The sequence below is a fragment of the Conger conger genome, chromosome 9 (genome assembly GCF_963514075.1).
Source record: "Conger conger chromosome 9, fConCon1.1, whole genome shotgun sequence".
Classification (NCBI taxonomy): Eukaryota; Metazoa; Chordata; class Actinopteri; order Anguilliformes; family Congridae; genus Conger; species Conger conger.
Window position 1 is genome coordinate 15890052 of NC_083768.1, and position 17438 is coordinate 15907489.

A 17438-nucleotide genomic window follows, 5' to 3' on the forward strand; every position below is an offset into this window, starting at 1 on the left:
ATACAGTGTCAAAATGAGATATAGCATTGCAGTTTTTGTCTTTTTCTCTTTAAGATCTTGGATTGCGATTTAAGATTCTACCCTCCCAGTAGCTGAGTGTTGCTATATTGGTTTGTATATTTTCAGTAGATAAATTAGGATGCAGAGTTGCTGGACAACACCAAACAACAAACATTTCAAATACTGACTGAATGTTAAAATCATTCTTTAAAATGAAGATGAGGCTAGAAGTGACTTTTTCCCACGGTGGTTGGAATAAGGCCTCATACAGCGTGCTACATCTATTTGAGTGAATACTGGTGCTGTTACATGATATGGCATTGTGTGCAGTGCAAAGCAGTAGACTATATTATATTGCATTGTAGCTTTTTTCCGTTAAGCAGCTACATTGTACTGTTCTGTTTTGGGTAATGTAAGGAAGATGAAATGTATGTCTCGCATAACTACTACAAATGTATAAAACACCCCCTAAACATTTACTGCATTTTTGTAGTGGTTTTCACATCTTCAACAGACATTGTTCATTAAAAATACCTTTCTAATAAATATAGAATTCTGCATTGAAGAGAACATTGTCTGTATTTATGTGTGAGTGAAATGTGTGTCAACACAAAATATACCACAGACAGTCACTGCCGAAATGCAAAAAGCATACTGAAACTCTGTCACATGCCGTGAGACTCCCCAGGGAGACAGAAGAGCTGGACACAAGGTGATATGAAAATTCCGAACATTGCTGGTCGTTATTTATTCAAGTTAGTCACAATGGGGTGGTTACGGAGAGAGAGGGAGGGCCACAAACAGAAAAACAGGCCTTCAGCCTTCACCCTCATGAGATTTGGACTAAAAATAACTAAAAATAATAAATGCAATAATGATAAATGACCCGACTCGCATGTAGCTTTTCAGCTGGCTATCTTTTCAGCTCTCTGCTCTCTAGCGGTTTCCCAGAGCACACCTCATAAACCCCTGGACTGATTCATACCGTCGTCCAGGCGTGTACCTTACCCAGGAGGAGTGGTCCTCAGATTGCCCAGCTTCCTTCCAGCAAACCGAGTCAACGTGCCGCACACTCTTACTCAATGTTTAATATGACCCAAAGTTTTCTGTTCACTATTATTTTAATTTCAAATAAGGATATATTCTCAATCAGGAGCAGAAGGCTACTGTAGGCTTGTGCTTAGGCGGTCAAATGTCAGAGGTCAGAATAAGATAGATACAGGTTCATTTCATTCATACTTATTGGTCTCTGTGGTGAGGTACTTTAAAAGCTAGCCGACCCATCGCTCCCAACCCAGCTATTCCTTAGTTCACTAGCCCACAAGTGACATGGTATCAGTTTCAGTTTTTAATATCCATAGAACTACTTTTGCTAAGCAGAATTGACTTCCATTCTGGGTAGCATAACCAAGTTAGCTGATGATCTCTAAGGCAGTAGCCAATAAATCATGCAAAGTAACACAATGGTCCACATAAGACCATGAGAGAGAGCTTGCAATCACTCCCTGGTGATGAAATTCTCTGAAATTCTTCCCAGATCATTGATAGATCATTTGCATGAACTTTAGATTTTCTGCGTGTATGAAATTCCAAACATTCAAATCATTTACAATGTCAGAAACAAAGAATACAGACAACAGTTCACCATAGTTTATTAGATTATTTAATTGTAACATGATACCATCAGCTTGTGTATGGCAATATACAAACAAACAGCATATACACATCATTCAAATGTTTTTATTATGAATTTTATATCAGTACAATGGGTCAATATAATAATTTTTCACAATCATTGTATAATGAGTTTTTTATGGGTACTATATAATTATCATAGTCATATTAATACATTATTAATGCAACTGTTCAGTTTCATATTACATTGAAAAAACACAGGCTTAATTTAGTGACAAGTCATCACTGTACACAATAACACACAGACAGACACCTAGGTAAACAGGAAGAGGTGAAAGGAAGCTGTAGGAAGAAGGAGCATTTAATTACATGGACAAAACACAAAGGGTGCAAAACATTGGAAAGTGTGAACAGAGAGAAGAACGGGTGAAAGAGGGAAGGGGAAAGACCGGCTGAAAATGTCGGGGATTAAGAAGCCGTGGAAGAGGGAAACAAAGGAGCAAGGTAGAGACACTATTATATCACAACAATGTGCCTTTCAGTTCACAGAAGTCCAAATGCTTACATACAAATTAACTGACACTAAGCAAGCTTGCCGTATTCATAACTATTACTACTATTATTGTCGTTGCCATAACCAACAGCACAGGTGAGAGTTCAAATGAGGGAAAAAGGAAGAATCGGTGTTAAGACTGAATATTTCTCTCCCCTGTTATGGGAGAAAGAAAGAGAGAGAGAGAGAGAGAGAGAGAGAGAGAGAGAGAGAGAGCGCCACCTCTGTCTACATAGGCACAGTGGGAGAACTGCAGCTCATCAAAATAATAGTAATAATACTGTAATAATAATAATAGTATTTACAAAATTTCAGTACAATCAAAAGTGCCCAAGCTGAGCTGACATTCAGGATACAGTGGGGGTAGTGATGAGGGTAGCAGACAGTCAGTGCAGTGGAACTGTTCAGCTGTGAGGACCGTGTACGTGAAGTGTTTCAAACATAGCTTGTGTTGTACCATCTACAACAACCACATCAACGTGTCACACCTTATTACTATTACTCGTGTGCTGTATCTTGTGGCAAAGGGATGTGTAAATTGTGCATCAGTGTTAAACTATTTGTGTGTTGTAGTTAATATCTTTGCTTTTGTATTTTATCGTGTAATACTTATTTTTTCATATTATTGTTTTGCGTAAATGTTTTTGCTTTTGAGGATTTCAACATTTATTTCCTCAACTCAACTTCGAATATCCCAAACAAACATGAACCGATTCCTTTAGGAATGCCGTCAGACATGCAATAGAAGGAACTTTTTCGAAACATTTTAGTGACAGTTCGATGTCCGATTATTCATGAGAGATGATTCCCGAGTCGTTTCGTGAAAAAAGGAACTGTAAACAGATAGCAATAATTCAGGAAACACTAGAAAGAAAATAATAGGCAGGTAAGGCTTGTAAAAAGAAAATCGAAATTCTCCCAACGTAAGTATGTTGTGTATTTGGTTTTTGCCTCAGACATTTCTGTAGGTATATTTCCCGTGGTCAAGAACTGAGTGATAAATAATGTGTAGTGTAGGCTAACTGTGTGGTATTCAGTATGTTTTGAGCAGCAAGTGCTGAGCTGTTAGCACTGGTTGTGCATATGATGACATTGATTTTGAGTAGCATTGTGCACGTCATGCATAGTCCTTACGAATGTACACTCTATGGTTGTCTTTGCTGTGGTATACTTGCGTGTGGTACGTGTTTGAGTGTATACTCTGTGCTGCGGTGGTTGTGTGTAGTGACTAGGCTGTGATTGACTTAGTAACGCCGGGGGGCAGAGTCTCTCCCTTCCTTCTTGATGATGATTTGCTGATCATCGCTGGCATCGCCAGGTGACTCCACCCCTTCCTCATCTTCCTCGTCTTCGCCCTCCATATCTGTGGCCACGCCCATCCTCGACTCATACGTCTGAGATAAACAGAGAGGAGGAATAGGCCATGCATATACATTACCTACTGTACATTAGTCATTACATTTTCAGTGTATAAATGTATTACATTTTATAATGGGGATTCCCAATATTGTGTAAACTTGAAGTTGGTCAACGTCGTGAAAAATATGATTTTATTTTATTTTTACAAAGTAGGCCGAAAAGCTGGGAGAAAGTGTAAAAGGTCTAAATATGCATCAAGGAGCATGCTGCAATTTCCACAGTTTTCACTGCATTATTAATGAAGTGTTCTCATGCACTAACGATGTGGCAAGCTGTCACTGTGCACCCCATTTGGGTTCTTCTCAAATCAGGTGACACCACTAAAAGGCAGTTTTGAAAAACTTGGCATAACTCATTGCTTTTTGAGAGATCTATAATACATGTGTTGCACATCATCATGGACACACAGCAAACGAATGAGAATTTGATGTTGCTGCTGTACCTCCATGGGGTTAACGATGATGGTGAGCGCAGAGTCGTCCCATTGGCCGCCACCTTCCTTCTCACCGCCCCTGACCCCGTCTCCGCGGCGATGGATGGAACGGATTCTGAACACGCCCAGGATCACCATGACAGCCAAGAACCCCACGCAGACCATAATGATAACCGTGGCTGCTCCTGGCACAACTGAGAGAATTAAAAACAGGAGGGCTTAGCTACAATCGGTGACAAAGATAGATGAGACATTTGCGATGTTGTGAGGAGGGTGCGCCAGAATTAGAAACAGACAGATATATTCTGACACACCAGCGACAGAGCTGTTAGTGCGTGGGTGGGAAACACGTGCTGGAGAAAGAGACGGTGAGTCACCGAAGAGGCAGGCAGGCACAGATGTGGTGTAAATTTGGGGTTGGGCATTAGAAGGAGAGAGGAGAGTGAGGTACCAGAGCTGTGCTGGGAGCTGGGGAGCGCGTGTCCGCTCAGCTCTCCAGAGTGGTGGGACGGGTGGAGGAACTGCTGCTCTGAGGCCAGGAGGTGTGAAGGATGGTACAGACTGTCCAAGGAGTGCAGGAAATTCACCTGGGGGAAGTTTGGGACGGGTACAATAAGGAGAAGATCAGGTCTCAGCCCAGCTAAGACAACATGTCCTCATAATGTTATTGGAACATTTTGTTATTGTTGTTATACATCACAGCTGCATGGCAGCAACATTGTGAGAATATTTAGTGTTAGCTGGAAGGATGGTTAAAATGAGCCTGAGGACCTGGAGTACACCTGTGTTTGAGGAGGGGAGGTTAGATGTACCTCCAAAGTGAGCTCGTTGCTCGTGTATCGGCCATTCATCTCTGAGCAGGACAGACGGAAACGCCTCTCGAAGCGGGCGGAGTCCTTGGCCAGGCGGTATCGAATGGAGCGCAGGACGTCTTCGTACACCGAGATGGACTCGGCTCCTGGGAAAGAGAGGGACGGGATTTGGCACAGTGCGTCAAGACTAGACTAGACCTTGAGGAGAGTGTATCTATTGAGTACAGTAAGCTACTGACCCTTACCTCCCCTGGACCCAACAGACCACTGGAAGATCATTGTGACCACGACGAAACATTATCGGATGGCAAAGAGATGTACTGTTTTGCATCTTATGACAGTCAGTGTTCCATCTACACTTAGCTTCAACAATGGCTCAGAAAGGCAGAGCACAAAGGCAGAGGTCACAAACCCTGTTACTAGAGATCTACCGTAATGAAGGTCGTACCTGTGATTGCAATGTAAGCCGTCGTGTTGATGATGTCCAGCCCTCTCTCTCTAAGTGACTCCATGTCCACCATAAGCTCCTCCCTCTCTGGGTTTAACTCCTCCCCCAGGGGCTGGACCTCACAGCCATCCAGAGTGTGGGCCACGGCATCGGACATGAGAGCTGAGTGAGAGAGAGGTTTTTTTTTAGCATTTTATCCTTCATGATGTATAAAAAAATGGAATGCAATGGAATGCTATCAAAACATCAATAAATCACAAAATGGCACCCTTAAGCTACCCAGGGGCACATGTGCTGTCTGTGCTGCATCTGACCAGCATGGAGGGGGGCTGCAGTCGAGCAGTCTGAGAGGGCATAATGAGCTCACCCCCTCCCTCCATGTCCTGCGCTGCGGTGTTGACAGTGTGGGACAGTGAGCAGGTTATCCTCAGCTCAGGGAACAGGGGGATCCCGCGGGGCCCCTCAAACTCAGGGGCCGGCCTGGCCAGGTGGGGTCCCACCCCGGACAGGGAGATCTGGGGAGCGTCGGGCTTAAGGACCACAAGGTACCCCTCGAGCTGCTTGAGAGACAGACAGCTCTCCTCGCTGAAACACCTGCAGAGGGAGAAGGAAGGGCCATTTCACGGCTGTCTAAACAGAACTCTGTAAGAAATATCTGTCTCTGATTCCATTATGTGTGATCGGCACACATTCCCTTGATCTTATCACAATTACAATGCAGTTAGCAAACATTGATTAATGGTAGAATCGTGCCTAGGAGTAAGAGACTAGGAGCTACTCAAGACAACAGACATGCTATCACCACAAGGATGGCCAATACACAACAGCCTATTTGATTGGTGTCACAAATTCACTGCATGCTTTCTATTCTTGTACAAAGCATCATTCCTGATCAAGGTATAAAAAGCTGTCATTGCAAAGGGTCTAAGTTCAGACTAACTCCACTGAATCCAGAATGTTTCATGTATTTCTGACAACTACCTTTCCTGTAAATAAACGTCACTTTCATCTAGTTCGAGAAACCTTCTTTTTTCATCTTGCAACTCACTTTTTTGCCTTTAGGTTGGGACCGTTCATTTATGAACATCCATGAATCATAAATGAACGGTCCTCAACTGGCTCTAGGCTATCTGTTTTTTTCTATTCCCTCCGGAAACCACTGTCTGGTGATTTGTGACAATGGGATTGTACAAAAGGGCTCTTTGATTGGCTCAACGATAGTGACACAGCACAGGTGTAGAGGCACCTGTGCAGGCTGTGGACATTACATTACATGACAGTCATTTAGTAGACGCTCTTTTCCAGAGCGACGTACAATAAAAATAAAGAACCAGGGACAAGTGTGGACAGGTGTGGAGGACAGCCCACCTGAGCGAGGTGGAGAGCCTGAGAGGACGGACCCCAGGGGTGGCAAAACGGAGGGAGTTCCTGTAGGTCACCTGCTGCACTGCGCGGTTGAAGCTCTCGATATCATCCCCTTCCAAAACCAGCGTAGACTGGCTTGGGTTTACGTGCACCTAGGAGGCAGCAGAAAAGAATGGTCTGTGTTGTCAAACAGGAAGGCACGCTTTCAGTGTGTGGCTGGGCCCCATGGTCTGGTACTGAATCTGGGCCATGCCTGTTGCCTCAAGGAACAACCAAGGACGGAAGGATTTCAGTTGGCTAGTATGACAGCATCTCACTGTGCAACAGTGACCTTTGCTGAACATTAAGGCACCTGCAAGTCCATTCGTTGTATGTGCGAGCCTAACTCGTAAGCTATGGTGTGTAAACTAAGAAGCCCAAACTGACATTAAACGCTTAGGAAGAGAACATGTGCTCATCTACACTCTCCAAAACGAGTCAGGCAATGAGCAGTAATAAAATGTAATTGGGCGTTCCAAATTGTGGAAAAAACGGGAGACTGCAGTTTATTTAAAGACACTGAACTCGACAAAGAAAAGCTATTTTTAATCATCTTTGGTTGTTTGCTCCACCACACTCCACAGACCACAGAGATCCCAGCTGCTGGAGACCACAGCTCCTTACTTTCATCCCTGATCCCAGCGTTTCCAGGTCACCAAAGTCCAGCCCCTCTCTGCAGGCGTACAGGCACTCCACCACACTGTGGGGCTCCACACTGCCTGGGCGCACGGTCACCCCTGACAACAGCCCCCGGTAACCTCCCACAAACTTCGCTGAGGGCAAGAGACAAAGACCATTGGACACCAACCTTCAAATACACCCATGGCTGCACTCCAGACAAATAGTGCAGTATGCCCAAATAAATACATTGATAGATGAATTAATAATTGAATGCCTGCTACTAATATGTAGATGACTGCAAAGCATCAACACTGGCTAACAGTGACTCACCTGTGTCTTTGCTCTCAGGAATAGTGTTGTTCACAATATCCTTTGGTTTCTCTTCTGGTTTAGAGGGAGAGAGAGATGGATGTGCCATTACTACCATTAGAGCTGTATCCTATGATAGCAAATCAATTGTGTATCAGCGAATACAGTGACTTACTTTAGCACTGACATAAGTACCAAATAAGTGTACATCCTGGGTTATCAATTAGTTAACACAACTTGTGTTATGTTTGGCTGAATTCTGCCATAAACAGTGCTAAGATTAGTCAACACAATGATAAATAAGAAGAGGCTTTGCTGTGTCAGTATCCTCTTGTCCTACTTATGTCATACATACTTGTGTGAAAAGCTTCCATGACACGTGCCTAGACTCCATAAGGCAAGCAGGAAGATATTATCTCATTAAGAGTACAACAGTAGACAGTGCAGTCTTTGTGTTGACTTCTTTTTCTCCCATGGGCCGCCCCTCATTTGCACAGATAATCCAATTCTTTAGGAACAAAGCTGCTACATTTCTTCACTGAAGGGAATGAGAGTTATCGCCCACATACAGTATACCCCAGAGTTTGAATGCAAACGCAAAGATGAAACCCAAAGTTCACAACTGCACGTCAATAATGACCAGAAGAACAATAAACACTATAAAACTAGTGTGGTTCAGTTGGGTTGGATGATAGGTACCCCAGCATGCTCCAATGACCACACGCTGATGAGGGGCAGGGTTGGGGATCACGCCGTTGTCATGGATGAGGGCAGGGTCGAAGGTCACACCATCGACGTAGAGAGTGACGGAGGGGAACTGGACACTCAAGGAGAGGTGATGCCACTCGCTGTCACACACCTGGGAGAGGGGCAGGGAGAGGGGGTCTGAAGGACACATTGGTGCACAGAAAGTGATTACTGACTAACAAGGTGAAAGAGGTGCACTAGAAACTTTTCACCAAAGTCCCTAAAACCATCAATTTAAGCCTACTCATGGCAAGCTCTGTAGTACCCAGTTAAATCCAGGCGACACTTTATGGCAAAGGCCACCCTCTGACCCCCTAAATCCCCTATATCGGCAATGCCCCATTTCTCAGAAGTTCCCAGCATTCCCAAGTAACCTGTTCCAGTTTCCAGAGGAACTTGATGGGACGGGCAGCAGTGACATCAGGCCAATAGAACAGAGACAAGCGGCAACCATGCACTGACAGGGAGTAGTGAGAGAATGAATCATCTGAGAGAAATGAGAGAGAAAGAGAGAAAGGGGGAGAGACATCAAATTGATGACTGTTTAGTTGACTGATTACAGAGTTCAATCAGAATCAGAAAAAAGAGGACACAAGTGACTGTTTATCACAACTACTGTTTTGTACACAGGTCACGCACAAAGATCACTCAAGGACAAACCTAACAGCCAGACAAATCAGAAGGGCCACAAGGAAAACTACATTTTGCCTACTGCCACACCCTCACGTGCTGATACAACAGGACTGACCATTCCTGACAGTGCTGCAGATGATGGTCTCCTCCTCCCTGTGGCTCCCTCTCGCCTGATTGGTTGGTGCATGCGCATTGGCTCCACCTCTTCGCATCCATAACTGGAGGGTAAAGTGGTCACCGGACACCGTGGCGGCCACCGAATCTGGCACAACGGCAACGTGGTTCGTGCCATTGAAGGAGAAGATTAGCGACGAATCGGAGGAAGGGAGGGTGGGGAGGGCTGCTGTCCAATTGGCTGCTGGTGAAGGGGGAGGGAGCAAGTCGGCTTCCCCCCTTAACGCACCTGGAAGGGGAGGGGAAAACTCAATTCACCTGAAGACACATTTTGTGAACATTTTACACCACTGCCAAAAGCACTCATTCTGACTTGCTAATACTTTGCCTTGTAAATTTGCCAAAGCTATTTACAAGAGCTTCCCATTAATACATAATTTGTGCACTGACATGAAAAATGCTATTAATTTCACACTGGTAAACACATGAGTGGCACAAGAAAACCCAAAAGGTATTTAATTCAACTCTGAAACGACAAATTCTCATTTGCATTTAGTGCCCTGCGATCTTCATTATATATCGACTTTGGTGCCTTTGGTAACTTGCTGGGAAATGTGGCTCTGTAATTGTATAAAAATAGATTTAGCTGGGGACAAGGTAAAACTCATTATGTACTACACAGAAGATTGAGGGGGAGCTAGAAGAAAAATGCATCCAGCGCAGTACGTACAGTTTGCTAAACATACACAAGACTGGAGTGACAAGTCAAGAAGAAGAAACTCACAGGGGGAGCTCAATTATCTGGTCACGTGACTTACTGTACCCAATACAAAAAGAGATACTCACCACACAGCCTGCGGACCGACCTATCAGAGTAACTGTCCCTGTCGCAGCCCTTCCCGATGTGGCCCGTCTGCAGCTCGATGGTGGCCTGAATGTTCCAGACCGTCTCCTCGCACGTCTCCAGGTGAAGGCTGGGGAAGAGGGGGATACTGCCGGACCCTGGGATGTACTCCACACGCTTGGACCACCCTGAGGAGCACAGAGGATTCACAGAGTTTGTTGTATTTTTTTGTGTTTTACTATGTATTTCCAAGCTGGCTAGGGTGACCGGATTCCCTTGAGGACTGTGTCTACAATGCAACAAGAATCTACAATAATGGAAAGCAGAATCAGAAAAACCCATCGAAATATGCTATGACAAACTCGGAACATGTCGGACAGGGGAAAAGGTTCTGAAATATGGGACAGCTGGTCACCCTTAAGTGGAGCACGGCGAATGGTGAACAAGTGGGCTTTCGTTATGGGTGGAGCTACCATGCATGCAGCCAGTCAGAGTTGCTTGAACCCATGAAAATGAGTTGTGATCTCCACAAAAAAAATCACATAATCCGGTACACAATAGTTCAGATAATTCAACCACTGACAGCCCATGATGGGAATATCCATTTTGGGGTTTGTGAAGACTCACTAATCTCTCCACTTCCCAAAAGCCTGAGAAAGGAAGGCAGCCAGCGCAACACCATAAAAGCAGGCAATTGAGAGCGAATCTGAGATTACCGATCCAGCCGGGCTTGCAGGACGGTTTGACGGTCACGATGACCTGGGCGTCGGCCTGGGCGCGGTTCTTGCCGCAGTCGAACGCGGTCACCCAAAATGTGTGCACCCTCTGACGCTTTGAGTCCAAGGGCTCCGTGTTCTTTATGTTCCCTGCGAAGAGAATTTCTGGGATAAACTATGCCTGCAAGCTTCAGCATCTCTAATGCAATTCAACTGACAGTTTATGGGAGGGAGAGGGTCATTCATTCAGACACATAAATATTGCATTTTTAAGGCAACAATTCATTGGCTAAGTCTCTCCAATATTGAAACTGGAAAAAACGCGTCCTTCAGGAAATAACGTTGACCCAAGAAAATGACACTGAGGGAGAAATGGTCGCCGCTCACCGTCGTTGTCGATGGCGAAGGGCACGTCCGGAGTGATGATGTCATAGAAACAGATCTGGCTGTACTGCGGGGAGCAGTCGGCGTCCAGCGCCTCCACCCTCACGATGCGGTCGAAGAGGCGGCCCTCGGGCACGGACGCCTCGTACCGACGCTCCACAAACACAGGGGAGAACTCGTTCACGTCGTTCACGCGCACGTGTACTGTGGCCCTGAGAACCGGAGACAGAGGAGGAGGGGGGGGGGGGGGGTGTATTCATATATAGTACATACACTGACACAGCCGGGATATTGCATTACTGAAACACTGGCAGAGTGAAAGTACAGGATGTACACGCAGTGCAAGATCACTGCATCCTGCCAGCAGCCCAGCTCCGTTCGGCAAGACAAGCAAACACGACCGTACACTGGGCAACAGGGTTAATAAATGCCATAGCCAGCTAATGTTGCCAGTTCATTCGCTAAATGTCATGGTGTCCAGGTTCAAGACATCCGCTTTAACGGCGTAATAAATTCATTGACATTGACACCAGATGATAGCTGGCGGTACACCCCATTATATCAGACAACTGACAAGGGCATTCTCTTTAATCTGGGAATTAAATGCGTTTAACTATTTTACTCCGTGATGCACGATGGTTCCGGAACGACATCACAATTTCACTCTCTTTACTCTCATATACAGGTGTTCATCAGGAAAGCCTTCTGGGAATTGCAGTGTTTCTTACTTGTGTGATTTTTTGCTGTTGGACCCATCAGGGCCCTCTCCGCAGTCATAGGCTTGGATAGTGAAGCTGTGCTCTCGCTGGTTCTCACAGTCCAGAGGTTCCTTAGAGCGGACCAGTCCCTCCCCTGTCGACCGGTCCAGAACCACCGCCTCAAACTTAGCTGCACCGGAGCCCGAGGTCCCACTGTGAACCTTGAAGCCACAAATCTCACCTGGGAGAAAGGCGAGGAATGGGGTCATTCCATTAATACACATGCTAATATAGTAAAGGAAAATACAGAATGGAGAAAGCTATAAAATATGTAAAACTTTACTTTATAGTAATATGTAATGATTTCTGCTCTGAAATAAGTATTTTGAGTCAGCTGAGTCCATTACATAAGTGAGGAATAGAACCAAAGTTTTTTCTAATTTACTAAATATAGTATTCATTCATTCATTCATTATCCTAACCCGCTTATCCTGAACAGGGTCGCAGGGGCCTATCCCAGCATACATTGGGCGAAAGGCAGGAATACACCCTGGACAGGTCGCCAGTCCATCGCAGGGCACACACACCATTCACTCACACACTCATACCTACGGGCAATTTAGACTCTCCAATCAGCCTAACCTGCATGTCTTTGGACTGTGGGAGGAAACCGGAGCACCCGGAGGAAACCCACGCAGACACGGGGAGAACATGCAAACTCCACACAGAGAGGCTCCGGCCGACGGGGATTCGAACCCAGGACCTCCTTGCTGTGAGGCAGCAGTGCTACCCACTGCACCATCTGTGCCGCCTAAATATAGTATTACTAAATATATTTTGTCATTCTTTTAAACCATGTCTGATATTTTTCGTGGGACAGATCTATAAATATTCTTTGACATATCTTGTATGAGAATTAGCTATCTGTGTTTAAATCTTTTCATCAAAACTGTAGAGATCGGGGTGTCAACAAGACCGGAAGCTTTGCTGCTTCCAGGCTGAGAGAAACCCCCTCATCCCCAGCCCCCATTGTAGGGAAATATTGAGATTACAGGCAGAAAATGGGGGAAACATGGTCAGATACAGGAGAGCTATGAATATGGCTTTTATGAACCACATAATGGTTTTTATGAAGCTCATAATAATCGGTGAGCCAGAGTCTTTTTCTTGTTATCTCTATAGTAAATAAAAATGCTAAATGCATGTATAGTTTATATCACCTTTCATGGGTATTAAAACATTTCAGATTGAGGGGCATGACTCACCTCTTCCACCACCAATATGCAGCACCCACCTGGGTGAGTCACACCATGAATTTTGCTTCATAACATTTATTACACCTTAGCTGAGGTGGAGAGGGATGATTATAATAAACCAAATAAACCGTGCATTGATTTTGAGGCAAGACCAACATAGACAGACGGGATATGGGGAGGCAAGCCGTGATTTTCTTTTTTCAATTAGCAGTACAACAGTGATTTTTACTGACTACATTTCAGCCAGAGAATATCTTCTTCAGAGACAGTTTCCCTATCACTGCAATGGGGGTCCTCACACCGACATGACGTCCCATTCAAATGCCTACCAGGCCCCACCCCCACTTATACTCCACCACCACGGTATACAAGCCTGCAAGCAAGCCCACAATTGTCTATAATTAGCCTATGAAGCAGAGGCCTTTCGGACACTGCGCAGTGTTGTGGTCGGAGCGGTGGGATATCCACGCTGACGGATGACGTGGAGAGGAGGTGGAGAGGGGCGGCGAGGCGTGGAGAGACGGCTACCTGCGTAGTGCAGAGGCGCGTCCTTGTCCACGGCGAAGAGAGGCGGGTTCAGCAGCACCGTGTTATCGTTCTCCATCACGATCCCCTGGTATTCCGTCTCGATCCACGGCTTGTGCTTATTGGCTGCGCGGTCCAGAACGAAGGGGAGTTCTGATTAGCACTGAAATCGTCAACGCCTAGCTAGCAGAGGATGAGTGCACATCCAAGGCTTCGATCAATAGCTTAAGCTGATTACTATCTATGTCACATAGGCAGCCTAACCAGATTACAGTTTATTACATACGACCTGCTACATATTTACAATGAAATCAATAGAGATAGAAACTGCAGACAGTGTATAATGGCTTTCCTCTACGCTGTTTTTTCATTGTATGCGTCTTTTTTTGATAATGTAATGCAATAAAATTGACTGTCAGTTAGAGGCAGTTCAATTGAAAATGCTGTCCCTCCCGAGGTCTGGCCTGATGTGAGCTGGATCACACTTCCCTTTTTGGTAGCGTCTTTTATAAGTCGGTGAGTGAACATCTTGGGTATACGTTCATGGTACTTTGGGAGACATTGTGTTCTTATTGAGTCCTTTAGATTAGGTATAGAATGACATAAAGACCAGAGGACAGTGTGCCCCTGACTAACCAGTCTTGGCCACAACTGACACCAAAGAGCATCGACAGAAAGCAACTTTTCTTTCTTTTGCTACCTCTACTCCCTCGTCATACATTTTTCTCTATGACATCCCTCTGTCACTTCCCTTCTGCTTTTCTTCTAGTGTTGGATAACAGAACAAGAGAATTGTTTTCAGTCACACCTCATCCTCCCGTCTCTCTCCCTGACGCCGTGTCTGTGTCACACTCCGTCTCTCTCTATTCTCTGGGCTAAACAGTTTCTCTCCTCCTGTCACCGCTGCGTTATCTTTTTCTTGCAATCACCTTCTCTCTTTCCCTCTCTCCTTCAGCCTCTCCCACTTCCTTTGTTACTGTCTGCTTCTCCTTGTCTCATAACTCATAAGTGCAACAATGGCAGTTATAAAATACACATTTGGACGAAAAATGATAAGCAAGAGATACACACAGAAAAACGTAAGAAAACTGTTATACTGTAAATTATGAGAATAGCAATTGCAGAAAACATTGCCATAAATCAATTCATGGGGATATTTAGCATATTAAAATAGAATACAATACTACACATTTTTAACCAAAATTTCTATTTTCATATTATTTTATACATAACATGAGTGAGGAAGGTGCATGAATATAAAACTAGAAATATTGCACAATTACACTTTCCACCATGAGCATTAATATCCTACAGTAACTCAAATTCTCACAGTTGTACGTTAAGAGTTCTATAAGGTAACGGTGAACTAAGATGGTGTGAACTCACCTTTGTTACCGTGGGTAACGGAGGTCAAGCACAGGAGAAGAAAGGAGAGAAAAGTCACTCCATCCATCTGAGGAAGGAAAGGGGAGGTATAGGCATGGGGATATATTAATATGAATGCATTAACCGACACTGAGTCTACTGATAGACCTGTAATAGATGAATGGACTGACAGTGTGACACACAACCTAGATACATCAAGATCCATTACTGCTACCAGAAACATTACCAGCTCTTGACTCGGACATCTCATTTGGCTGAATTATATTTCATCTGCTGTCAGATAAATGCTCAGTCACCTTGATATTCCAGTTACCTCACATGGACATTATTTCTAAAACCAGGTAGGGCTTTTAATATACAGGGCATTATTCATTACCAGCTAGAATACTAGGACGCAAAAAGCGAATAGAAAAAAGCTTCTAATGCAAGCGTTAAGGTACACATATTGGCTACAGAACATGCTTAGATATATTTTTGCTAACGTATCAGGTGTGTGCGTGTTAGACATAGACGTATGATTTTATAGCTATTTTACACATCGACAAATAGAAATTGCACGGGAAATATTTCTTACGTTGCCTATATTTAAATGTGCCAATTCGTCGATAAATGTGAACCATTAGCCTAATGGAATAATAATTTATTTCATATTCACGTAGGCCTATAATAATCTAAATGGTAGATAAATGATAGATAAATCGGGACATGTTCTTGCTATTTAAGAAAACGTTGATAAACGACACACATACAGACAAATTTAGATTTAGCCTGAGAAAAAAACGGCACGGACAGACCCACAGACACACGTGTATGCGACAACAATTAATCGATTTTAAATAGCAGAATATGTTGATATCTTCTCGCACACCGTCTAGATCAATCGTTTACTATTTAATAATGCCGTCAACACTGGTGACGCTTAATAAACTAGGTAAGCCAGATTCTTTAGAACATCCTACCGTGGTAAGGTGTCTTGGTAGCCTACTCGACTGCTCGCTCTCGCAGCATCCGCCGTGCAATCCCCGCTGTCTCTGTCTCCTCCGCGGAGACGAATGCAGCCTAATCGACAGGTAAATGAAGAGCTGTTTATATGATCTTTTTCATTAATATTCTATCTTCGGTTTATGGTATCAATGTTCGAAGTTGGTTATGTAAGTAAAAATCGAATTATGAATGTAATTATTGATTTAAGCAAACCGGTATGAAAAAACAGTGGCTCTATAATATCAATGCCCCCGCCCTCTCTCTCCGTTCCTCTGCCCGCCCCCACAGCGTCTCTCTCTCTCTCTCTCTCTCTCTCTCTCTCTCTCTCTCTCTCTCTCTCTCTCTCTCTCTTTCTCTCTCTCTCTCGCCTGTCCCACTCTGTTCAAGTGCCCAGCCCGTGATTTCATCTATTCGCCATCGACTACTGTTTGTCCCCGCAGCTACATATGCCATAGTAGAATGCACAGTGCATTAAGTGCCAAGATAATAATATAATTTTGTTTGTGTGTTTTTATTAGCAGCCAGTAATGGCACGGACCGCCTGTGCCTTAGGCTGTTGCCTCTTCCTCTCTTTCCCCGTCCACACCGCAAAATGATGTCACTCCTATCGTGCAGGAAAATGGACACAGCAAATGTCAATGGTTCACGAGTGCAATGAAGCAACCACAAGTGTGTGGTCAATAAATATAACCAAAAACGCTTCATATTTTATTAGGAGTCATTTGAAAAATATTTTTATCAATACATATGAATGAATTATCACAGTCACAGAACTTTTCCTCAATCGGTTGTTTAAGAGAATAACACTTCAGTTGAGGTTGCCACATGTATTCATGCTAGGCCGCCTGGGTAATCATTTTTCATTCATTCATTCATTTAAAGGGTGGTAGTTGTGCTTGTATTCTTCTGTGTCTATGCTCAATGAGAAGCAAACAAAAATAGAAAAATTAAATATTGCAAAGTGAAAATCCGACACTGTAAAAAAACAAAAAGCTAAAAGCTTACAGTGTGCTGTAAATCCAGCTGTATTCTGTAGATCCTACATTTAATGCAAAAAACAATGTACATTTTTTAAAACTATAATTGTCATGTGTATTTACTCGCAGTGTTGTTATTTAATTAATTCAATTCATTAATCTTAATTTCAAAGGATTGCCTTTTGGGGATTACCGTCATACTAACATGGACAGGCGTTCAAGAGCATGTGTGTATATACTGTTCCATGATACTGATTTTCTCATTGTTATAGGCCTACACACACACACACTCACACACACACACACACACACACACACAAACAATCAATAGACAATAAACAGACCGTCTACGTGTTTATTTTCGAACATGCAGCTCTATGCCACTTGCCAGGTAGCCTGTACCTCAAATATTTAATTGTACTTATTACTTTGAGAGTTGCCAGTATCTGCGGCATTACATTGGGCTGCTTTACTGCCCTTGACATCTCATATAATTTATGTGTGTTACTGGATACCTCTCTCATCAATCTCTCAAGAATC

At 43.9% G+C, this 17438-nt stretch overlaps 1 protein-coding gene across 1 annotated transcript; it reads right to left on the reverse strand.

Annotated features, from left to right (window-relative positions):
* Positions 1 to 1635: 1635 nt before the first annotated feature.
* On the reverse strand, positions 1636 to 16174 carry LOC133137963 (calsyntenin-3). The gene is made up of 19 exons (XM_061256391.1): positions 15897 to 16174; positions 14938 to 15004; positions 13555 to 13677; positions 11801 to 12011; positions 11076 to 11284; positions 10689 to 10838; positions 9975 to 10160; positions 9130 to 9417; positions 8756 to 8868; positions 8334 to 8493; positions 7656 to 7709; positions 7329 to 7477; positions 6669 to 6817; positions 5668 to 5894; positions 5301 to 5462; positions 4853 to 4998; positions 4492 to 4627; positions 4050 to 4234; positions 1636 to 3582 (listed from the first exon to the last, which is right to left on the reverse strand). Exons 2-19 carry the CDS (start codon positions 15002 to 15004, stop codon positions 3433 to 3435), a joined length of 2865 nt encoding a protein of 954 aa, XP_061112375.1. The 5' UTR covers positions 15897 to 16174; the 3' UTR covers positions 1636 to 3432.
* Between the last annotated feature and the right edge of the window lie 1264 nt (positions 16175 to 17438).